The sequence below is a fragment of the Pteropus alecto genome, unplaced genomic scaffold (genome assembly GCF_000325575.1).
Source record: "Pteropus alecto unplaced genomic scaffold, ASM32557v1 scaffold86, whole genome shotgun sequence".
NCBI lineage: Eukaryota > Metazoa > Chordata > Mammalia > Chiroptera > Pteropodidae > Pteropus > Pteropus alecto.
This window is the reverse complement of record NW_006442109.1, coordinates 21,252,834-21,278,485: the sequence shown is the minus strand read 5'-3', so window position 1 is coordinate 21,278,485 and position 25,652 is coordinate 21,252,834. Positions and strand designations below refer to the sequence as shown.

Sequence of the window (25,652 nt, the reverse complement as noted above, 5' to 3'; positions counted from 1 at the left end):
TTTAAAGCAACTAAAAAAACAAGAGTTTCAAGTAGTTTCTTACCTCATAGGAAAGTAAGAACAACATAAAGCTTTGAAATTATTGACATATTTTAAATAATTCAATTTGAAACAATTTTCTATTTTGTTTGGCACAGAATCACTACGGTGGTCTGGATGGAGGCCACTACACTGCCTACTGTAAGAATGCAGCAAGACAGCGGTGGTTTAAATTTGATGATCACGAAGTTTCTGATATCTCCGTTTCTTCTGTGAAATCAGCAGCAGCTTATATCCTCTTTTATACTTCCCTGGGACCACGAGCAACTGATGTAGCCACATAAGGAGAAGTAGGTTATAAGCTAGTTATCTTTTAAAGGCTGAGCAACACAACTCTTGAAATGCTTATAACGATACTGGGTAGCCTTTTAGAGGACTTCTAGGACAGCAGGATCTCTGTTACTATCACATGTATTTCAGGTAGTGCTACTAACAAAACCTGAGGAATAACATTTAATAATTATTGCAGTAAGCACTCCTTACAGGTACCATTTATTTCAAAAAAACTTTTTAAGGTTGCTCCAGAGTTAAAATAATTAACTAGCTAAGCATTATTATTCTACTGGTCCGAAAACCATTGTATCCTTTATTTTCCTTTTCACTGTTATGGCCTTTTCACATTTCCAAATTCCAGCTTGATCTCTGAATACTCTAGAATGATAATGCAGATAGGAATGTATATGTATATATTTATTTCATACTTGCACATCAAATCGATGTACATAGTATAATATGTGGTCCTTTTGTGAAGCCTAGAACTCAGAGGATTGCTTTTTTTTTTTCCTTTGGCCTATTCTGAGTAACTGCAGTGCTTTCTTAGGGAAATGACAGGGCAAAGCTATTTTTCTGTTGACTTTGGGCTGTGTTTGTGCACTAAATCTTTATTCTAAAAAAATAAATGGAAACATTTCTTTAATTTTTTAAAATGAGAATTTTCATTTACACCTACATTAAAATCTTAATGAGAAAAATAATTTAAAATTCTGTAAGTGTTCTGTCTTTAATTTCATATTATCAAACATAGGATAGTAGAACTATAAATTTTATACACATACACACACTCTGTCCTGCTACATTGACTTGAAATTTAGTTCATTTATCCTGGTGGCCTCAGGACTCGATTCCACTCTTCCTTCAAGTTGACCCAGAACTGCATAGCACTTGTGATTCTCAGAGTTGGGAGTCAAAGGAAGAAATAATAATACCCAGACTCATTCTATCAAGAGTAATAGAATTCTTAGGATTAAGATAAAAAGGGATAGGAGTTGGGCATGATTGCAAGGTGAACTTGCATTATGAACCACATCTTTACAGTGATACATTAAAAGCGATAGAGGAGCTCAGAATTTATCATTTATCTTAGAGATTCAGTTGCCATATATGAAGTCAAAAATAGGCTATAAAAATAAAATTCTAAAGGTGCTTCTAAAAGATGTCACTATGAGTAGACTCCCAGGGACAAGATGAAAAGATGAGTTTTTAATTGTGAAGTTGACTGCTTTTCGTGTTCCTCAATTAGTCTAAGATACTTATAATTCCTTGGCTAAATTATCTGATTAATTAAATATTTTCAGATCACATGCTTAAACTCAAATTGCCGCTTGAACAAAAATCATTTTGGTTTAACTCCATGAAACACCTTTGGAAAATAATTTGTTGTATTGCACTATTTTCATGCTGCCTTTTTCAGTGTGCCATGACCCATCTTCTTTGCTAGAGACTTACCTTATATAAGGTTGCATAATATGCCAGAAAGACTTTTAAATGTCAGTGATGTAAGTAAGTTGCAAGAGTTTAATGACAAAGCAAACTGTGAGTACCAGTTTCTGATTGTTTTGCAACTTTCAGGAAATACCATTTTCCTAGCTCTTGCATTTTTGTATAGGTATGGAAAAGGGTTGGCAGCTATAGAACAGGAGATATGCTGTAGCGGTTTGAACTGAAGTTTCTGGAATCTCACTGACTCGCGTGTCATCAAAGCTAAACCAGGTTTGGGTCACTGAGTTCTTGCAGAAAGCAGTATAGTGGCCACCATCCAGATCACCAAAGTGGTTCTAGGGGAGGAAGGAATGTCAGACTTAGTATTCATATGCTAATATGCTTAACTATTAGAACAAAAAAGAGTCAAGAAATACTTTTCATAATTGTCCCTTATACTAAATGAAAAGGATATGATAATTTTATTTAATCATACATATAGCGTAGCCTCTTCTATGTTGTTTTTCATTTCATTGAACTGCTTATATATTGTACCCTTTGACTACTTAATAGAATCTAAATGAAATAGGATAGTATTTGACTAATTTTTATCACTTAATATTTACTAAGCACTTACTGTTCATAGACTTCTTAAACATTAAAGAAAATTTGAAAATAAGATAGTCATCTTTCCTAAATGAGCTTATAGTTTAATTTCGAAGAAAGGCTTAAATAGACATGAAAAAAGACATTTAATATTGGAACAAGACATTTAGATGACCGCATATTGCTACCATACCGTTTGAGAGGGTTGTGTAGCAACAACACCCTCAACCACTTAGGGTCCAAAAAAGAACCTGTTCCATTCTCTTTTTCCCTTGTCTTTTCTAATTCAGTAAAGAAATGTTTAAAACAAAGACAATGGAGAGCCTCACTTCTCAGAAGGCGGTATGGTATAGAGCAGGGATTGACAAACCATTTGCCTTGGGCCAGATCCAGTTTCCTGCCTGTTTCTGTATGGCCTGTGAGATAAGAATGCATTCTATATTTTTATATGATTGAAAATATCAAAATAATATTTTATGACATGAAAATTATATGAAATTCAAATTTCAGTGTCCTTAAATAAAGTTTTATGGGAACACAGCCATGCTCATTTGTTTATGCTTTTCACTGGCTGCTTTCACACTACAACAGTAAAGTTGAATAGTTACAACAGAGACTATATGGCCTGCAAAGCCTTAAATATTTACTGTCTGGCATTTTATAGAATAAGGTTACTGACCCCTGGTGTAGAAGGAAGAAAATGGTTTCTTTCTTTTTTTTTTTTCGTAGTCAATTCTGTGAATTCTGCTCTGATACAAAGGAAGGACCTTTAGGAAGTTATTTAACCTTTCTGAGCTTTAATTCCTCCATCTATTTAAATGACGTAATAAGACCTGCCTTATATAGCTATTGTCAGGTATCATATTATAGAGCCAACATAAGTAGGTACTTATTAAATGTTCCCTTAGACCTTTAGGTTCCTCGCCTCTTCCTTGACATGTTAGAGAAATATCCCAAAGCTGACAACAGATGATACAGGTTCTTGTCCTGGTCCTTGCCATGTGAGCTGACATGCTTCAGCTTCTTTATTTATAAAACAGTTCCCATAATAGTGTGATGTAATTTGAGAAAAACAAAATATCTAGCAGATAGATAGTGCCCAAATAAAGTTCTGAAGTAATCAGAACAGCTGGAATATTATGTTCATTTTTGATGACTTAATGTAAAAACAAATTTTAAAAAATGACAGAAGAGAGTGAAATATCTTTCTAAACTTCCATTTCTAGCAATTATGGGAAATAATTACCTAGCCTGAAAGCCATAGTTATTTAACCGTAAGGAATGCTGAATAAAACATGATAAATACCCTTTGAACTGTGTGGCTGATATGAAAGATTGTATAGTGAGAGTAAACCCCAGAAGTCAAAACCAGAGGAAATGAAAGAGAGCATGATGTGTGGGTGATGCCATGACTGCCTCAGAGTAAAGATAGTTCTTGGTCTCTGTAACCAAGGTGCGTGCATTTTAAAGGTCACACAACGACAAGAAGTAAAGTTAGTAGGTCCCAGCTAGGTGAGGAGTTGGATTGAGATCCATACACATAGCCAGGACTCTTAAATAAGAGATTCACCCCCCAAAAGGATAAACTAGGAAAGGAAATCCATCCTCTAGTGCTTGTCTTAGCTTAGATTGTAGGTGCAGAGAATAAGTCATTCCTTCAAACTTGTTACAGTGTATCTGCCTTCTCACTGGTTTAGGATTCAAATTTATACTACCTGTGTGGTTTCAGAATCTTCTGAATTTAATGTAAAGTATTTTGGGGGAGCTAGGCAGAAGAAAGAGAATTACTTTATGGATTGATGCACCTTAATTCAGGCTACACAGGATACCCACATAAAAATCCCCAGCAATGTTGAGTTCACAAATCAAAATTACAGAATGTACAAGGAAACAATTCACCATAAGAGTCAGAAGTCAGTAAATTACAAGACTAAACCCCCAAAGATTTTAGATAATAGAATTATTAGAGATTACAAAGCATATTTAAAATTATTATAGACATATGAGAAGGAAGCTAACTTTAACCAAAAAATGCTTCCAGAAATGAAAAATGTACTACTTGAAATTAAAATTTTAGTGTCGAGAGGCAGGTCCAAGATAGCATAGGACACTGAGCTTGTCACCTTCTAAGAACAGAACGTATATCTGTGTTTAGTGCCATTCATCCTGAGAGACAACTGAGGGTCAATTGAACAGCTTCTGCGCAATAAAAGAGACCACACAAAGGAGGTGGAACCACAAGAGCTCTCCAGGAGCTGAGGGAACGCAACCAGAGGAACCAGTGAGCACCTTTGTTTGCGTTTCCCCTGCGCTTAGATAGTAGGTGGGAGTCCTATACAGGTGCTCTAGCTGACCTGCAGGGCCTCTATAATGCAACCCCAGCTGCCCCTCCTGGAGCTAGGTCCAAAAAGACAAATAAGGTGCCATAGTGCATGCACAGGACCCCTCCACCTGGAGGTTGATCCCCCGGTTTGGCAGCGCACTGCTGTGTGCACCCACTGGGCTATGTGTGTATGTGGGGCTCCCCTGCCTAGGAAGTGGAGAACTAGCAAAGCACTGCAGCACCTGCAGTAGAGCTGCCCCTCCAGAGAAAGTGCAGAGATAGGGGGGCGTGCTGCATGAGCACATAGGTTTGCCCTGCCCAGAGAAAAGTGTGGAACTGAGTGCTGTGATGTGCACACACAAGGCTGCCCCATCTGGAGATAATGAGGAACTAGGGGGCTGCTGCTGTGAGCACACAAGAGGCTGACCTGCCTGGAGAGGGTGCAGAAGTGATGGGGCACTGCAGTGTGAGCGCACAGCTACCCCACCGAGACAAAGTACAGAACTAGCAAAGTACAGTGCACACACACACAGCTGCCCTGTCCCAAGTGTGGAACTAGTATGGTGCTGTGAAATGCGCACAGGGCAACCCTGTCCACATCTGGCTTGGGCAATAGACAATTGAAGCAACAGGGTCCACCAAGCACAACAGGCAGCCCCACCTGGATCAGAAGGTCAAGGAAAAGTGTGCACAACCCTGTCCACACCTGGCTTGGGCAATAGACAATTGAAGCAACAGGGTCCACCAAGCACAACAGGCAGCCCCACCTGGATCAGAAGGTCAAGGAAAGGCATCCACCTCAACTTTCTGGCCACAGACAGCCAGAACAATAGGAAGATATCACGTGTGTACACTATGCTGCCCTGCTCCGGATCCAATCCTGACCAAGAGACAAACCAGGCACCACACACACACACACCCTGATTACAATTAGCCTGCCAAAACCATCCAGCACACAATCTATACAAAGGATACTTTTTCAAGATTGGGAGAGATAGCTACTTCATCTAACTCATAGGAACACAGAAAGTCAAACAAAATGGGGAGACAGAAGGATATGCCCCAAATAAAGGAATAAAAAAGTGGGAGGGATAATTTGCTTGACAAAGAATTCAAAGAAATGGTAATAAGGATGCTCAACAAACCTGAGAGTAGAATTAGAGGACCTCAGAACATCAACAAAGGTTTAGAAAATACAATAAAGAACCAATCAGAGTTAAAGAATACAACTGAAATGAAAAAGACATTAGAAGGAATCAACAGATTAGCTAGTACAGAATAGATTAGCAACCTGGAAGATAAAATGTGTTAGTCATTCAATCAGAATAGCAAAATGAAAAAATATTTAAAAATTGAGAATAGCGTAAGAGACCTCAGAACATCAAGCATGCTAACATTTTCATTATAGGAATTTCGAAAGAGAGAAAGAGGAAGAAATAATGGTGAAAACTGTCCTAATCTGGGAAAGGAAACAAACATCTGGATCCAGAAAGCATAGAGAGTTCCAAACAAGATGAACCCATAGAAGCCCACACCAACACACTGTAATTAAAATGGCAAAAGTTAAGGATAAAGACAGAATCTTGAAGGCAGCAAGAAAGAAATGAGCCATATAAAAGAGAAACCCCATAAGGCTATCAGCTGATTTCTCATCATCAAATTTACAGGCCAGAAGGGAGTGGCAGTAAATATTTAAAGTGCTGAAAGAAAGTAACCTACAACCTAGAATGCTATACCCAGCAAGGTTATTCAGAATTGAAGGAGAGAGAAAGAGTTTCTCAGACAAGCAAAAACTAAAGTTCACCACAACTAAACCAGCTTTACAAATAAGCAACCATGAACCCAGCACAAGTGGTGGCTGACCTCACCTCACATCATGGTACCCACAAAAATGTCCCAAGCCTAGTACAAGAGGTGGCTAGCCTTGGCACAGCATAGTCTCAAGTGCTTCCAAGCCCATCACAAGCTGCAGTCAAACACAGATCACCTTGGAGCTCCTACGAAGAGTCCCCAAGCCAGGCACAAGTAGAAGCTGACCTTGACCTGTACCAGAGCCCCTCCCAAGAGGCTCCAGAACCAATACACCCAGTGGCCAGCTTCAGACCACACCAGAGCACCATCTAACCGACTCCACAAGCAACACACATGAAGGGCAGACTTGGCTGGCACCAGAGCTCTAATAAATTAACTCCCACTCCATGGGGTCAGCCCCTGCACAACAGCTCATCCACTGTAGGCCTCATAGCCAGTCAGCCTGAGAGTCAGCCCTACAAACAGATTTGCCAACAGAAATTGAGGTTCAACTACAACAGGAGGGCACACACCATCCACATAGGGGATATCCTGGGAGCACTTGGCTCAAGTGACCAGAAAGACTGCACTATAGACCCCACAGGACGCCTTCTACATAAGCCTATTCTGTCAAGACTGGGAGATATAGCACATCTACCTAATACATAGAAACAAACACAGGGAGGTAGCCAAAGTGAGTAGACAAACATGTCCCAAATGAAAGAACAAGACTAAACTACAGAAGAACTAAATGAAATGGAGACAAGCAACCCACCAGATATAGAGTTCAAAATGCTGGCTATAAGGATGCTCAATGAACTTAGTGGAGGAATAGAACCCAGTGAGAACTTCAACAAAGAGAGAGAAAAGAGAAAAAAAGGAGAAAGAGAACGTAAAAAAGAACCGGTCAGAAATGAAGAATACAATATATGAAATGAAGACTACATTAGAGGAAATTAAGTACAGATTAGATGAACCAGAGGTCCAAACAGCAATCTGGAAGTCAAAGTAGTGGAAAACACCCATTCCAAACAGCAAAAAGAAAAAAAAATGTTAAAGATGAGGATAGTTTAATGGACCTCTGGGACAACATCAAGCATACCAACATTTGCATCATGGGAATACCAGAAGGAGAAGAGAGAGAGCAGGGGATTGAAAACCTCTTTAAAGAAATATTGATAAAATTTCTGTACCTGGCAAAGGAAATAGATATACAAGTCCAGGAAGTGCAGAGTCCCAAACAAGATGAACCCAGAGATGTCCACACCAAGTCACATCACAGTTAAAATGCCAAAGGTTAAAGACAAAGACTCTTAAAAGCAGCGATAGAAAAGCACACACTTACATACAAAGGAGCTACCATAAGACTGTCAGCTGAACCAAACTTGCATCCCAGGAATAAATCCCATTTGATCCTGATGTATAATCTTTTTAATGTATTGCATAATTTGGTTCGCTAACATTTTGTTGAAGATTTTTGCATTTATGTTCATCAGGGACATTTACCTATAATGTTTTTGTGCTGTCTTTTTTGGTTTTGTTATCAGGGTAATGCTGGCCTCATAAAATGAGTTTGGGAGTTTTTCCTTCTCATTTTTTTTGGAATAGTTTGAGAAGGATAGGTATTCTTCTTTCAATGTCTCCTAAAATTCATCTGTGTGGTCACCTAGTCTAGGACTTTGGTTTCTTGCAACGTTTTTGATCAGTTATCAGTCTGTTCAATATTTGGTTTCTTCCTGATTCAGTGTTGGAGATTGTATGCTTCTAGAAATTTATCCATTTCTTCCAGGTTGTCCAATTTATTGGCATATAATTATTTGTAGTATTTTCTTATAATTGTTTGTGTTTCTGTGGTGTCAATTGTTGTTTCTCCTCTTTCATTTCTGATTTTATGTGAGCCCTCTCTTTTTTTTCTTGATGAGTCTGGCTAAAGGTTTATCAATTAGTATTATTTTATATTATATCTTTTCAAAGAACCAGCTCTTGGTTTCACTGATCATTTTTTAAAAATCTATTTTGTTTATTTCTGCCCATATCTTTATTATTTCATTTCTTCTTCTCACTTTATGCTTAGTTTGTTCTTTTTCTAGTTCTCTTAAGTAGGTGTCACATTAAGGTAGGTGTAAGGTTAGATTATTTAAAATTTCTCTTGTTTCTTGTGATAAGCCTGTATTGCTATCTATTTTCCTTACTAACCAAAGCAATCTACGGATTCAGTGCAATCCCTATTAAAATACCAATTGCACTTTTTACAGAACTAGAACAAATAATCCCAAAATTTATATGGAACCACAAAAGACCCCAAAAGAAGAACAAAGTTGAAGGTATCATGCTACCTGATATCAAACTATACTACAAACCTATACTACAAACCTACAGCATGGTACTGGCATAAAAGTAGACACATTGATCAATGGAACAGAATGAGAGCCTAGAAATAAACCCGTAGCTACATGGTCAATGAATCTATGACAAAGGAGGCAATAATATAAAATGGGGCAAAGACAGTCTGTTCAATAAATGTTGTTGGAAAAACTGGACAAATGTGCAAATAAAATGAAACCACACCATTTTCTTACCCCATATGCAAAAATGAACTCAAAATGAATTAAAGACTTAAATGTAAGACCTGAAACCAAAAAACTAGAAGAAAACAGGTAGCAATCTATTTGACATCAGTCTTATTAATATCTTTTTTGTATATGTCCCTTTGAGCAAGAGAAACAAAAGCAAAAATAAACAAATGAGACATCATCAAACTAAAGAGCTTCTTCTGCACAGCGTAGTAATCCACCAACAAAACAAAAAGACAACTTACTAAATAGAAGATATTCACAAATAATATGTCTGATAAAAGGTTGATATCCAAAATATATAAAGAACTCATACAAATCAATAATAAAAAAAATAAACAGTCTGACCAAAAAAATGCACAGAGGACATGAAGAGACATTTCTCCAAAGAAGACATACAGATGGCCAACAGACACATGAAAAGTTGCTCAACATCACTAATCATCAGGGGAAAGCAAATCAAAACTACAATGAGATACCACGTCATACCAATCAGGATGGCTAGTATCAAAAATTCAACAAATAACCAGTGTTGGCAAGCATGTGGAGAAAAGCGAACCCTTGTGCACTGTTGTAAATTGGTGCAGTCACTACGGAAAACAGAATGGAGATTCCTTAAAAAACTAAAAATAGAGCTGACGTGCAACCTAGTAATTCTACTTCTTGATATTTATATAAAGAAAACAAAAACACTAATTTGAAAAGATACATGCAACTCTAAATTCAGTGCAGCATTATTTATAATAGCCAAGAACTGGAAGAAATCTAATTGTCCATCAATAGATGAATGGATAAAAAATGTGATACCCACGTGTGCACACACAAACACACACTGTGGAATATTACTCAGCAATAAAAAAGAATGAAATCCTGCCATTTGCAACAACATGGATGGACCCAATCATTTTATGTTAAATGAAATGAGTCAAAGACAAATACTGCACGATTTCACTTACATATGGAATTTTTAAAATGTCAAAACACATGAACAAACAAAACAAAAACATATTTATGGGAAAAAATTGATAATTTTCAAAGGGGCGGAGGTTGGAGGAATGGGTAGAAAATGAAAGAATATAGTCAATAACAGTGTGATAAGTTCACATAGTGCAGGTGGTTACTAGACTTAGTGTGATGATCACCTCATAAGATATACGAATGTTAAATCGCTGTGCTCTACACCTGAAACTACTAACATTGTATGCCAACTATATTTTAATAAAAAAATAATAAAAATTTAATGTAGAGTTAAATGTACATAAAATTGGAGAATGAATAAACTAAAAATGAAACTGAGGAGATTACTCTGAATGCAGTAGCGACGGAAAATTGAATGAGTATATCTCTAGTAAACATTCTGGAAGAGGAAAATAGAGAGTATAAGAGCAAGACAATATAACAAGGGACAATGACTGAAAATGATTAATGGAAGACATGAATCTTCAAATTTAGGAAATACAATGAACCAAGGGTAAATAAAAATAATACTACAGAACAATATAAACAAAAAGAAAAAAATCTTAAAAAGCAACCAGAAAGAAAAGATTACCACTCCACACCCCCCCCCCACACACACACACAAATGACAACCTGATGGTACAATTTCTCCATGGCAGTCATAGAAACCAGAAATAATAAAATAGCTTCAAAATGATGAAAAGAAATAACTGTTAATGTAGAATTTTGTTTCTAGCTAAATTATTCAAGAATCAAAGTGAACTAAAGACTTTTTCAGTTAAAGACTGAGAGACTTTAGGATAACAGATCTTCACTGAAAGATCTACCGAAATAAGTCCCACACGAATAAATGAAATGAATTCAGATTATAAACATGATAAATAAAAGAACAGTTAACAAAAAAATTTGATAAAGATCCTATTTAATCTAAACCAATAAGAACTAGAACTAGAACATAGTATAAAACCATGTTAAATAATATCAATATCTACTTTGGAGGAACCTGTATATATAAAAACATTAAAACCAAAATGTTGGAAAACAATAATAATGGGTCATCAAAGTTACAGTGTTGTATGATCCTTTCATTTGTTTGAGAGTATAATATAGGGATCTTAATTAACTTAAGGCTTTAACTCATGTATGGAAACTGAAGTTTTAAGGGTAATTGCAAAAGAAGCTAAATAAAATCTGTAATCTCAAAAGTCATAGAGGGAAAGTAAACTAAAGAAAACTATCAATTTATTAGTAGGCAAGAAAAAAGGGAGAAATGACTGAAGAAATCAGATTAACATAAAGCACACAGGAGACAACAGAAACAAATTCGAATTTATTACTAGTTGAAATATATAGAAATGTACTAAATTTACTAGACAGAGATTGACAGAATTGTAAAATCTAGCTCTATATTCTATACTATCATTCAGAACTCAGGTTGAATTTAAAGGGAGAGGAAAGATACAGTAGATAGATACTATCTAAAGAAAGATGGAGTAGCTATATATGCATCAGTTAAAATGGAGTTCAAGACAAAAAGCATTATAAATGATACTAAGTCACTTTATTATAAAAAAAAGTTTAAACACCGAAAAGTTTATAATTGTAAAGTGGTATGCACCTACAAAATAGATTTGTTAAAAAAAAATTGACAACTTTAAGGAGATTTTGTCACGTTTGTTATCATGATGGTATATATTTACTACATGTCATTATATTATCTATATTTATATATTATAAATATATTTGTCTAAAATAATAAATAATGACCAAATTGTATTTATCCCAGCAATACAAGAGTAGTAAAATTAGGAAATCTATAAATGTAATTGACCATATTAACAGATTAAAAAGGGTCCAGGGAAGCTATAGCATCTCAATTACCGTGTAACAAAAGATTTAATAAAATTCAATACCTTTTACAAACATGCACAAAATTGTTAGCAAACTGGAATATAAGGAAGTATCCATAACCTCATGAAGTGTAACTACTTAAAATTTATAGCAAGCATCATTTTTTTATTATTCCCTTTAAAATCAAGAAAAGGATATTTTAACACATTTCGATCAACTATCAATTAGTCAAACAGTTGAAAAAATAGTATAGAGATAGCTTTAAACAACACAAGCTTAATTTCCATGACATAAAGAACCTGGATCCTAATAAATGAAATACACAAGTCTCAACAAATGTCTAAGAATTACTTTCAGAGAGATCATAATCTTTGAACATAATACTATAAAATTAGTAGTCAAGACGAAAAATATACCCTTGAATTCCCATACTTTGGGGAAGTTAATAAAAAACAAAACACTTCTAAGTAACTTTTATAGCAAATAAGAAACCATCATATAAATTTTAAAAACTTAGAAATAAACAATAATGAAAATACTATATCAAAACATGGGATGCAGTAATGTCTGAGATTGTCTTTAAGATAACATGGTTTGCATTTTTCTCCACGTATTTTACTTTTACAAAAAGTTTATTTCAAAAAAAATGAAGAAATAGAAATCTCAAATAGATCTATAATGGCTAAAGAAAATTGAGCCAATATTTAAAAATCCACCCACCAAGAATAAAAATTCCAGGACCAGATGGTTTTTCTGTTTAATTCTATCAGACTTTCAAGAAACAAGTTATTTTTATCTTATACAAACTGTACCAGAGCACAGAAAAGAATGGCCAACTTATTTTATGAGGCTAGAATAAGGCCACTCCCCAAAACAAAACAAAAAAAAGGACAGTATGGGAAAGTTATGGTTTAGTTTCTCAATTGTGCAAATAGACATAAAAAAATGTAAAAACATTTTGAACCCCCAAAAAAAGATCAAATAGAAAATTAATGTAGTTTGCTATATTAATAGATTAATGGAGAGATTTAGATCAGTTGTCCTTAAAATGTGGTCTGGGAAGACACACACATATATATTGACAACGTGTTTCCTGTGTTAGCTAATGGCAATGCATTCTATAAAGTAGTTTGTAAAAGCAAAATACTGGAAAGAACCTCACTGCCCAGCAAGAGGAAAAATGATAGATAGATACAATGGTTTACTAGAAGCAGTTAAAGTGAATGCACCAAAGCTAATGTATCAACATGGATTAATATCATAAAGGCAGGGAGGGAAAAAAGAGAAGAATGTGTGTGGCATGATACCAGATATATAAAACATTCAAAAGCAATTATACATAACATGTATAGACACAAACATGTGTGATAGAAGTATGAAAGAATGCTTAAGAATAATACACTCCCATTTCAGGACAGCAGTCACAACAGGGAAGGGAGCAGAGTGGGATCATTAAAGATGATGCACGGGGGGCTCGATTTTATCTATAACGTTTTATTCTTCACATCAGTGGAAGATAATGTGAAGACTCATCATCTGTTTTCTGTGCCTAAAATATTTTATAATCTTAAAAACAGTTTTTCTAGAAACCAGTCATTTGAAGAGGATTGAAGGAAGTAAATAGTGTTTAGTGTGTGATGGCTATTTTCAAATATTTGAAGGGACATCACATAAAAGGAAAACAATGAATGTGTTCTGTTTTGCTAACGTGTGTACAAGCATTTAACCATAAAGTCACACACATATTACTATTACTAGTTCAGAGAACAGAATTAGGTCACGTGGATGAAATTATGAGGAGGGCACATTTGGACCCAGTATAGAGACATATGTTAGGAACCAGAGGCAGCGTAACATTGTAGGGAGAGCAGGACATTTGGAGCCGCCCTGCCTGACTTCAGTTCTGGCTCTGCCCTTAGCAGGCAGTATGAGTGGGGCAGGTTGTTTAACCTCTATGTGTCTGCTTCCCATTCTGTAAAATAAGGATGATAATAGTGCCTACCCTCATATAAAGTGCTTAGATCAGTGCTTGCTACACAGCAAGCACTACAAGCTTGTAAAAATAAATCAAATCTGCCAGATAGAGAGCCTGCCTTGTAAAGCGGTAAGCTCTTTGAGGGCTCATGGAAAGGCTGAATAAAGCTCTGTTAAGGGTGGTATAGATGTATCCTTCCTTTTTGGTCTAGATTAGTACTCCTCAAATTTCAGTATGCGTTTGAAACACATGGGGAGCTTGCAAAAATGTATGTCTGAGTCAGTAAGTCTGGGATGGAGCCTGAGATCCTTTATTCTAACAGGTGGTGCCAATGCTATGGGTTTCCTAGACTACACCTTGAGTAGCAGAGCTCTACATGGCCTTTCCCTGTGGCCATACATCATAGTTTCAAAGATGCCTAGTTCTTATTTCTGATTAACAGTCAATCTGCAGTAAATTCTAAATATATTTATCTTTCAAAACCAACTTTTAACCACTCCATTAACGAATAATTTGAACACTAAAACGATTAAGAATTTATAGGCAGCTTAGGATGACTTTTTATACAAATGTATATCTTTTCATAATATAGATAATTATATAATTTTTAATAAATTCAGCTTTTGGGGGGTTTTCTTAAACAGAAACACTTACAATGAGAAATTAAAACAGTAAAATAGAGGGGAGGCAGTTCCTGAATCATTTTGGAATCCACGTCAGATTTATATTTCATATGACAAAGAAGATGTCGATCTAGATTTCCAAATAAGGGAGTGAAAGAAGGGAAACCATATTTGAGGGCAGGAAAAATTAGAAAGAAGAAGTAAGTCATTATAAGTAAGAAGAAGTGAAAAGAAAAAGTAAAGAAGTGTCATTTTTTTTTTAAGTTTGAAGGTGTGATTCTGAGAAATGTTCAAGAGAAAGACCAGTGGGATTAACATTTTATATTAATTTAACAATAAGTTGAATAGGCAAATTAGACTCAGTGTATCAGAGGACTCTGGTGAATCATCTTGGGCCCTGGGAGGAGTCCGACCTATCTGATACGGACACAACTGGACCTCCAGGTTCGAGCTGAAATATGAGTATGTTTTGAAGGAACACTGACACAGAACAGAAACCCAGAGAATGGTTTGGTGCTTGGAGATGGCTGATGTAGGAAGTTCTGGATGATTTGGTCTGAATTATACTCTCTGCTTTCTTTCCGTCAGGGAGTCCTCAATGATGACAGTTGACATAGAGCCAAAGGGAAATCCCAGTGAGTCTATGATGGTTATGTACCCAGTGTTGGGGTTTTTGGCCACAGAGTGGCTCATGATTATTCAACATAAAGCTATTGGAATAAACTTCTGCTGCCCCCAGAGCACAATTTACAAATGTTCCTAGATCTGAAATGGCCACTGAGTAAAAGGAAAGTGAGGTGGCTGTGACCAGGACATATTAGTTTTTCACAGCTCTACTTTTTGAGATTGAAGAAGGGAGTTTCCAGGATCTATGTTTTGTTTCAAAAAAGAAACATGTAAGAGAAGTCAAGGAAAGATAGAAGTAGGCATTTAAGCAGATAATTCTACAGTTTTCTTTAAATTGGGGTTATTTTAAATAGTTGTAGTTTTCTACTTACCACCACTGCACAGAGGTTATATTTAGGATGTTTCCGAAAAATTGGACAAATATAAGGAGTAAGATCCAAGTTAGTGAGTGGGTAATGAATATCTGTTCTCAATTTCCTTTTTGTTGTACCCAAAATGTCAAACCTGGAGAGATAATAAATGTGTGAAATATAAAATAAGCTTGTGAACCATTCACGAGGGAAGTCTGCATACTTTGATAAATTCCAAGTATAGTTAAAAGTAATTTCTTAGAAAGATTATTTGGTACAAAACCTCCACATAAATTTTTTTTCTTATTTACATATATTTAGAACCTCCACATCCAAAGGTCTCGCCAAAACTGAGACTGGAGTGGACCAGGAACTGGAGTCAGCGTTTGAGACAGTGTAGAGTCAATCTAGTGAGAGAAAAAGAAAAAGAGAAAGCCAGTAGCGAAACTGGGGAAGTAGAAATCACAGTGATAACTTCCTGGAGACTTCACTCCAGCTGATGCTGTACTGTTCACTCTAACCAAGCTGACTCGGCTTTCCTTATCTTGATTTCAGCATGCATTATCTGGGCAGTGTCCTGTCTTCCAGCTCTGAGGTTTTAATATACCTTTAATACGATAAAATTTAGTGAAAGTCTTGTCACATTCTCTATTTGTTATATAGATCAGCAGATCCCAAAGCTGAGCTCACATGAGAATCACCCTGGAGCTTCTTAAAAAATAAGTTATATTCCTTTGGGAAAAAATGGATGATATAAAATTATTGTTAAATTTCTTGGGCGTGATAATTAATGGTGTAGTGATTATGTAGGAGAATGTCCTTATTCTCAAGTGATACATGCTGAAGCATTTAAGCATGAAATGTCATGATGTTTGCTTCTAAATTCAGATGATTCCACTAATAAAATGGAAAGGAAGGAGGGAGGGAAGGAGGGAAGGTGAATGGAACAGAAAGACAGAAAGAGAAAAGAAATGTGGCAAAGTGTTACCAACTAATTAAGATTTTAGGGTATATGGGTATTCATTATACATTTTTGCAACTTTTTTTGTGTATTTGAAAACTTTTTAAAATAAAAATTGGGGAGTGGCTATAAAAATTAAAATAGTGATGCTTAGACTCTACCTCAGTCCTGTGGAATCAGAATTCCCAAGGGTGGGGTCAGGGAATTTATTTTTTAAAAGCGCCCAAAGTGAGTGCCAAATGTCTATCAAGAGATGAATAAACAAAATATGATATACACACGATGGAATATCATCCAGCCATAAAAAGGAATGAACTTCTTTGGCACATGTCACAACATGGATGAACTTTGAAAACATGCTAAGTGAAATAGGCCAGCAAAAAGGATAAATGTGTAATTCCACTTACACGAAGTACCAAGAATAGGCAAATTTATAGACACAGAACATAGAAGTTGCCAGGGGTTGAGGGGAGGCAGAATGGGTAGTTATTGCTTAATGGGGTACACAGTTTCTGTTTGGGGTGATGAAAAAGTTTTGGAAATAGTGGTGATGGTTGCATAACATTGTGAATATAATTAAAGCCAATGAAGTATGCACTTAAAATGGTTAAAATGGTAAATTTCATGTTCATATATTTACCACAAATTTTTTGACTTTTTTTTTTTTTGGTGACATTGGTTAACAATTTTACCACAAAATTTTTAAATTTAATGTAATATATTGAATATCACTGAATTGTACACTTTAAATAGGTAAATTACATGGTATGTGAATTATATCTTGATAAAGCTGTTCAAAAAAATCTCATAAAATGTCAAAATCCATACCTTTTTAAGTGAAAGATCATTATTTTTGGTGCTTTGGAAATACTGGCCCTCACGGCTGTTTCTTGCTTGGTTTCACAAAAGGAACAGTGAATTTGGTTGTTCCAGGTCAGTGTGTCTTGTTGGAAAAAACATTGGAGACAGTCCTGCTGAGGTAAAAAGCATTTGGTGACCAAAATGGATCAACGGCAACCTGGAATCTGTTTATATTAGAACTTCGAAAGAGCTGTAGAAATGTATTCCTTGATGCTTTCTCAAAGTCAACAGGTCTAGGAAATACCAGTATCATAAGCTGCAACCTGGATAGGTATAAAATCTACTTTGCAAGAGAGATGCTTCTTTCTCGCTTGGTTCCTGAAATGGATCCAAGTGCCCATCCCACTTCTAATCTCTTAATCAGTATTTTAACATTTCTGGTTTATTTCAGAATAATATTGACTGTGCAGTTTCCACTAACCAAGTCAGGCAGCTGTTTTACATTATTTATCTCATCACAAAAGTGATCTGGTTATTGAATAATGATCATATCTCAGTGTTTTGAGGTGGCCCATAATAAAGACAGCAGAACAGAGAAAATTAGATCACATGCCCACAGAAGACATCCTCAGTGTAGCCAGGCCTCCCGGTTCTGCAAACCATTAACCTAAAGAGGAAGAGGAGCACAGATTCTATTTTCAGTGGACATGTCACCACATCCTTTAGAGTCTCCGGAATTTGATTCCAGCAATCTGTAGCAGTTTGATCTGAGAACAAGTCCAGTTCTGCATACGTAGTAAGATTCTATTCTCCAATTCTGATATGTGAAAACTTTTAATTAATTTATTTATTTTAGGCGAGGCAACCCTTGGTTGACCTCACAAATTGCAAGGACCTTGTCAGCTTACAATCCCTTATTTTTTTATTCTTTACGCCTACAGCACCTGGTCTTCCTAGGTTGAAAACTTTTAGTAATAAATGTGCTTTCATAAGATAGGAAGAAAAATACAAATGTGTATTATTCTGCAAGGAAACATATTTGCCCCTGCCTCCTAACTCTTCCTTGCCTTCTACCACCACCATGCTCTCTGTTTACAGATTTCTCATACTATGGTGAAGGAAATTCAAGAGGTAAACTAAGGCACCAGATTCCATTCTATCTTCCCATTTCACAGCTTTTGTCTAAAACATAAGAGCTCAAGATGAGTCAGAATCCTTTATATCTAGTTCCCAAATAGAACCCACTTACCCATCTGTGGTAAGGGCAGGCCATACCTTTTTTTGTAAGAAAGTATAAATCCCCTATATGTACCAAGCCATTTCAGTACTGAATAAATCCCATTTATTTTTTTTCAGTTTCACAGTGAGGCTCTTTTATTGAGTACATTTAGAAATACATCTGAATTCACAGTAACTTTTGGCTGTATATCACTTTTCTATAAAACATTATCATCATGGGCTTCCAATTTCTTTAAGTTATAAAGCAGCCTCTTTCATACCAGAAAAGGTAGGAAACAGCCCTGAGAAAATCCAGGGCTGGGGGAGAGCAAGGCAAAAGAAGTGTCCAGGAATAAGAGTCCCTACCTGAAGAGAGCACTCGTATTCAGATGGAATGGGGAGGGAGAGGATGGTGAAGACTTCATTCTTGTAGGTACAGTTCTCACACTTTAAACACATGATACTATAATTGAGCTGCCCTTCAAACAGCCGGGTGATGATGGAGGACTCATTGGCAGTCACCTTCCTGCAGCATCTTGGAATAGATGTTTTCTCATAGGCCCTTCTTCGGTGGTACTGAATCAAGGAACAAATTTGTCCCAAATCAACTATTGGTGATCAAAAAAATTTTTAATAGAATGACTTGATTTTTTCTATCGGAATGATACATTATTACCAGAAACCATATTGTGGATTCAGACAATAAATAGTGTAAGGTGAGTAAATATTTTATGTGTGGTTTCTGGTAATTCAGTTATTTCCCTCCTTAAGTGAAGCTAAGGAATTATGACATCCTAACCTGGTAAAACACATGACATTGGATGTCCTCATAAGCTGACAGCCTATGATAATGTGACATAGGGTCCTGGAGGAAGTTTTTCCTGGGAAGAGGGTAAGTAAGCTGTTAGACTAGCTGTTAGTTATGCAAGCTGATATAGAGGTAAAATCAAGAAATTTAGCTCTCCTCCAGTCCCTTCAGATTATGTTCCCTAGCCTCTTCTCCTTTCACCATTAGAAAACTTTCTAAAAAGAGCAAATCTTAAATTCCTAAGGCAGCCCTATTTAACTAGCCTTGTAGCCTGAATCTAGCTCACACTCAGGAACAGCTTGGCCAGAAGCACATTCTGACTTCTCAGTGATGTTACAGCCTCAGTAGAATATACATATGGAAGACTCATTAGCTCCACAGTCATCTCTACTTTGCAGCTATGCACACCGCTCTACTTTGGCTTGCTTCTTTCATCACACATTGCTGCCCAGGTCTTCTACCCTAAAGATACTTTAATGCCCCAAAGTCCAAGTTTGATCATGGAAACCAGAATCCTATTTATTTCAGACTGGCTGACTGTGAGGACCTATGTGATTTTACTGACCACAACCCTCCCCTCTGGCTAAATAAAGTGCTGCGTGAATATCTTATTATAGTCAAAATGAAAAATGGAACTAAAGATTACAGATGAGAATGATTAATGACTATAGTTTGCGATCTTTTATGCTAAGTATTTCCTGAATGTTACCTATGAGGTAAGCTAACATCAGCACAAAAACACTGTATAAAGCCAAGGACATGTCTTTGGAGAGTGAGGGTCTCCCATCAAGGTTGAAGGCAGTGAGTCTTGAAATAAAGGCAAAACTCTTAGTAATTGGCAATTTCCTGTTTTGTTAAATGTATGTCCTAATCCAATGAAGAACACAAGTCAGGCATGTTTGATATGAAGGTGTTTGTGGTGTAGATCTGTCCTTTAATCTAATACCAATCTTTCTAGTTTCTTGGGTTCGTAGTTACCAAGAACATTTATTGTAAGTTGCAGAGTTCTACATGTTACATCTCATGAGGAATATATTTTATTAAAATATGTGATTTTCACTTTATTTATTTATATTAAAAAATGTTTTCAGCATTAAAAACAATTTATTGTAGTTTTGGTGTAGTTCGTACATTCCTGTGGTAGCTCTTATTCGCAGATCCCTCATTCAGATGTGCTTGTGTGCAGGTTGGGTGTTTTTTGTTGAGTTTTAGATGTTGAGTTATTGTTATTTCAAGGGGAGAGATCTGGGGACATCTCTCACTCTGCCATGCTTCTGACATCACTCCTCCTGTGATTTTCACTTTTAAAAAAGAGTCCATGAAGATGTTATTTGCAAAGGGAACTACATATTAGTGGTTCCAACCTCTGCTTACCACTGGACATACCAAGTGAGCAGTCCCTGAAGATGGCCCCAGACTTTCTGACTCAGTAACACTGGAGTGAGGGCCGTAAAACTGACTTCATAAAAATCCTCCTGGATGATTCTGATGATCAGCTAAGTTTGGTTAATACAGACCTATTCAAATATTAACTTGAGTGTTCCCCATAGAACTCCCAGCACCTATGCTTGGCACAGGTAGGCAATATTACTAAACAAAGAAAAGAATGAAAAATGAAAGTTGCTGATAGAGCTAAAGTTCTATCCTATTTCAAGGCCATTAATTCTATTACCTTTTTCAGAGCCTCATGAAGTTCATTCAGGACATAAATCAAGAATTCCTGAGCATCTTGTTGTGTCTTTTTCATAAGCGCTGGGTAGAGGTTGCCAAGAGCCGACCGAAATATTTCTGGTGAGACACAGTCTGAGTCTCCAAGCCACATGTCTGTCATCACATAGGCAAAAGCGGTGGCGACCTCACTGTAATCCCTTGGAAGAAGGAAGGGGAATGTTTCCGGCTGATTTAATGGGGAAAAAAGACACCTAAAAACTCAAGCATATGGCCGTCAGACCAAAAATAAAGCTGCATTAATTTCTGAGTGACCTTCCTGCTTTTACCCTAGAAATGGTATCTGGGATGCTGCAGTCTCTACTGACTCATTTAGCCCTTAATAGGGATTCCAGCAAATTTCTTCCCTAACCTCACCTTGGGGGAGCAGAGGAAGGGGCTGGACTGCAGGGGATGCGAATGGTCTTACTTTTGAAGAGCAGTAATGTACTTTCCGGAGAGAAAGTATTCCACCAGCGGTGAGATGCTGCAGAGACACTGTAAGATGGCATTCATGTAGCACGTGTTGCCCAAGTTCCTCAGGCCAGTCACACCCTGGAAATGGGGCTGGTTCTCATCAGCTTCTTTAGCTGGAAAGGTATCATAGTGATCTGTGCACTCTGCGCTGTGTTGGTGCCACGTAGAAAGAAAGGAAAGCATTTCGAGGGAACAAAATATGTACAAATGACAATAAGGGCCTCCAACCTCATGATACAAAGAAGAGTTCTTAATAAGACTTCTGTTAAATTAATTCCCTACCAAGGACAAAAGTATTCAAACCTGGAGTCTAAAATTGCATTTCTTAGCCCAGAACTCTTTGAACAGTGTCGCAGCCAAATAAGCAGAGATAAAAGTTTCTGCCTAAAACCAAAGCAAGAGGACAGAAAATATCAGCCTTTCAGAATCCGAGACTTGCTTGGCTAAAAATGCAAACTTCCCCTCTAAATAACAAAGTATTTCCTTTTTTCTGGACAAGTTATTTAATTTTCATTAGTAGTAATAATATTAGATAGTAGTTAATAATGACAATAACCATCTTGTATTGCATTTTCACATTTAATTCTTTAAACAATTCTTTGGGGTAGGTATAATTACTTTTAAATCTTGTGTTATAGATATCATGTGTAAGTGGTTTAGTCATTTGCCCATGGCAATATATTTAGTGATGTGCAGCGCTATGTAAAGAGAAGAAATATTTATCTACCTACCTACTATCTAAGAGTTATTTGGATTTATTAATCATATGTTGAGAGTGTGTGTATTACATACATATATAGAGACAGAGCATAGTATATCCAAGTTATATACATATATTAAGAGTATGTATATATGTATCTATGTATACATATATATACATATAAAAACACACATATACAGAAAGGAAAAAAGAGAAAGAGCATAGACTTTGTAAACAGACCCTAGTTTAAATCCTAACTCTGCCACTTACTGCTTGCATGGTCTAGGACTCTCATGCCTTCTTCTCATCTATAAAACAGGAGTACTAATACCTGCCTTATAGGTTTATTGTAAGGATTAGATTAAATGATACAAGGCAGGTGGCACAGAATACAGTTAATAAGTGATAACTTAAAATATTTTTAAAGAAGTGACTGATCTAAGATGTCCTTAAGAGTAAGCTATAGAATTAAAGCATCCATGTGATTCACCAGACTTGCACAGAGTTGGGAACAAACCGTGGACTCCCAAGGTTCTCTGCACAGAGCTATTACACCAGGAAGCCCAGAGTCATTGTCCTTTAGGATTTGTCTTTCCATCTACTGTGTTTAAAAGTGGATCTCCATGAGATGGCTACCTCACCTCAGTTCCTCTACAAATCTGCCAGTTTGAAAAATGGTTACTGTTGCATGGATGGTCATTTTCACTTTTATTTACCAGTGTCATGGGAGGCCCTGGATTGTCTGTCACTCTTTAGGAATATCTATTGCCTAGATACTAAGTAACATCTTTCCTTCCTTTTGGGGGACTGCCAATGGTCAAAGCTGGGGGAACCCTTCCAAATGTGGCATGTATCCCTACCCCCCTAGCTGAGCTTATCTAGAAAGCTGTAATAGATAGAAGCTCACAGAACATAGTAGATACCGAAGTCATCGGCGGGCAAAGGCCGCTCCGAAGTCATCTTGATGAAACCACGGTGGGCTTTTCACTTCTCTTTAGGAGCGACAGCTAATTCTTTCACCTTCATTTCTCTGAACCTGTTACTTTGGCTCTTTTTGTTTGTAATAAAGGATTTATATGTTCCTCCCTCCCTTTTGGTAGCTGCAAACTGACTTATCTGTTCTTCAGGTACATTCCAACTTGGATTTTTTATGCATCATAATCCTTTCCATTCCAATATTCTAGCATGTTGCCATGAGTTACTGTTACTTGGTTGCTTAAAAAACTTTTCGCAGACTAGATATCAGAGAATGAACTAAATATATAACACCTCTTCCTCCATCACTCAGCTTCTCTTATGTACATGTATTATACACATACACTGAATCAGTGACTATTATGGCAACCCTGCCCACTTTGGGCACTCGTCCTCTCTCCTTAATTCAGAATCTGTAGTGACTGCACCACTCCTAGGACCCGGAGGACTGTTTCTCACCCTGGGGAGGGAGGCAGTTGGATTTTGCTGCTTCTAAAAACACAGCATTGGGATAGACTGAAGTATTTCTCCTCATGGTCATCAATTATAGTGCAAAGGGGATGCAAATGTACACACACACACACACACACACACACACACACACACACACAATTCCACTAGCGCACCATACAGGGCAAATAGTTTATCATAAAATAAAAGCCGAGAAGTAGCAGAGCACACATGAGCTCCTGAGCTCTCATTTTCTTTATAGAGAACCGTGCTTAAGAAAGCTTTTCAGTCGGCAGGCCCTCCCGCCAATGCTCTATCTAGGTGAAAAGAGGTCAGAGAATATAGGCAACCATGTAGCATGAAAGCAGCCTGGCCGAGGAAGTGGCCTTGTGAGAGTGGGGAGCCACCGGAACTCCAAAGCTGGTACCAGCCTCTTCTTCTTTTGCACTTAGAATCTGTAGGGAGTAGGTAAAGAGTGAGCCTTTAGGACCAATCCAACTGGTCTTTTCTCAACTCTGCATCAAATAAATGAGGTAATAAAAGAAAAAAAGTCTTCAAAAATGTCAAGAAAGATAAAGAAAGCTGATAATTATTCCAAATGAAAAGAAACTACAGAAACAAGACAATTAAAAATAATACCAATACCGGAATGGATCCTGGATCAGGAAAAAAAAAATGCTATAAAAGGACACTATTGGGACAGTTGATGAAATCCAAATATGGATTATATAAAGTTTTGTACCAATGTTGAATTTTTATCTGAAAAATTATAAAATTGTACTGTTTATTAAAGAGAATGTCCTGGTTCTTAGGAGATACACACTGATGGGTTTAGGGGTAAAGAGGCCTGATATCTGCAACCTGCACTCAGATGGTTCAGGAAAACACCCAGACACACATGACCCAGACACACATGAAGAAAGGAGGGAATGTGGAGTAATAAAGCAAATATGAAGCAAATATAGCCAAATATCAGCAAATTAGTGGATCTGAGTGAAGGTATACTGGAGTTCTTTGGATTATTCTTGCAACTCTTCTCAAAGATTGTCTCAAACTAAAAAGTTTAAAAAAATGTAGTAGATATACTTGTAATGTGGATTTTTTGCCAACATACAGTACTGGTAAGAAAAAAAAGCAAGGCAACGAAGTCTGCCTATACCTGTGCATCCCCTCTATGTCCAATTGGTTTTAAAGAAAAGAACACACATATATATATGCTCAGGCTACACAAAGACATTAAGAATAGTCATTTTTTGACACCTAGATAAGGGATCCTGACAACTAGAGGTATGGACTCTTGCAGCTATTTGATATTTGCGGTCTATTCACAGAAGTGCTTCTTGAAGTCACCTCAGTGGTGCATTGGCAGAACTTTTGCAGGGAAGTTCTCCCAAGTCCTTCTGTTTCTCCTAAATCAATGGAATCAATGGAATCTGCTCCTTTTGCAGGGAAGTTCTCCCAAGTCCTTCTGTTTCTCCTAAATCAATGGAATCTTGTTAAAATTTCATTTTGTTTGATGCCAGGAGGTAAAAATACAATTCATGTTCATATTTATCTTGTATATAGGAAACTTTCTAAAGTCTAATTTTAATATAGGTTTTTGGATTTTCTTCAAATACATTCAAGTCTTCTACAAAAAAGAGTCTTTTTTCCTTTCTGATCCCTGTGCCTTTTATTTCTTCCATTTTGAACCAGCTCCTCCAGTAAAATGCTGAATAGAAGTGGGTAATGGTAGGTATCTTTAGTGCATTCTTGAACTAAGAGGAAAAGCTTTGAATAATTTGCCATTAGTATGATGTTTGCTAAAGGCAGTTTTTTTGAGAGTTGTAATCATGAATGGATATTGAGTGTGATCAGGTTTTTCTGTCTTTTGAGATAATCATGAGATTTTTCTTCTTTATTCTGTTATCATGCTTAATTATTGATGATGGTCATATATTTAACCAATCTTCTATTCCTTGGATAAACCTATCTTGTTTATGATGTAGTATCATTTTCAAGAATTGGAGGATTCTATTTGTTAATCTTTTGTTCAAAATTTTTTATGTCTAGTCATGAGTAAGATGACCTATATATTAATGTTCTGAACTATGTGACAAATCACCACCAAATTAGTGATTTAAAACAACACACATTTATTAT

At 36.5% G+C, this 25,652-nt stretch overlaps 2 protein-coding genes across 5 annotated transcripts in view; one reads left to right on the top strand and one right to left on the bottom strand.

The window, feature by feature from the left end:
• USP8 (ubiquitin specific peptidase 8) overlaps window positions 1-955 on the top strand; it is a 48,820-nt gene extending 47,865 nt beyond the window's left edge. For all 4 annotated transcript variants that reach the window (XM_006920369.3, XM_025038781.1, XM_006920368.3 and 1 more), the window contains one exon: window positions 138-955. In XM_006920369.3, coding sequence (XP_006920431.1) covers window positions 138-323 — 186 coding nt within the window. In that variant the 3' untranslated portion in view covers window positions 324-955. The remainder of the gene's footprint in view (window positions 1-137) is intronic.
• Window positions 811-23,556, bottom strand: USP50 (ubiquitin specific peptidase 50). The gene is made up of 7 exons (XM_006920366.3): window positions 22,993-23,556; window positions 21,339-21,533; window positions 20,874-21,069; window positions 18,760-18,969; window positions 17,203-17,345; window positions 15,435-15,567; window positions 811-2,093 (listed from the first exon to the last, which is right to left on the bottom strand). The coding sequence occupies exons 1-7, from the start codon at window positions 23,043-23,045 to the stop codon at window positions 1,902-1,904; spliced, it is 1,122 nt and encodes a 373-aa protein (XP_006920428.1). The 5' UTR covers window positions 23,046-23,556; the 3' UTR covers window positions 811-1,901.
• Window positions 23,557-25,652: the final 2,096 nt, after the last annotated feature.

Bases quoted from the DNA above. Each gene is read 5' to 3' on its own strand.
- USP50 (XM_006920366.3), bottom strand. From the start codon at position 23,045: ATGACTTCGGAGCGGCCTTTGCCCGCCGATGACTTCGGTATCTACTAT. The intron at 21,534-22,992 runs GTGAGCTTCTAT...GCACCAACACAG, and splicing joins TTCGGTATCTACTATGTTCT to CGCAGAGTGCACAGATCACT. The intron at 17,346-18,759 runs GTAGGGACTCTT...TTACCTCAGCAG, and splicing joins AATACGAGTGCTCTCTTCAG to GACTGTCTCCAATGTTTTTT.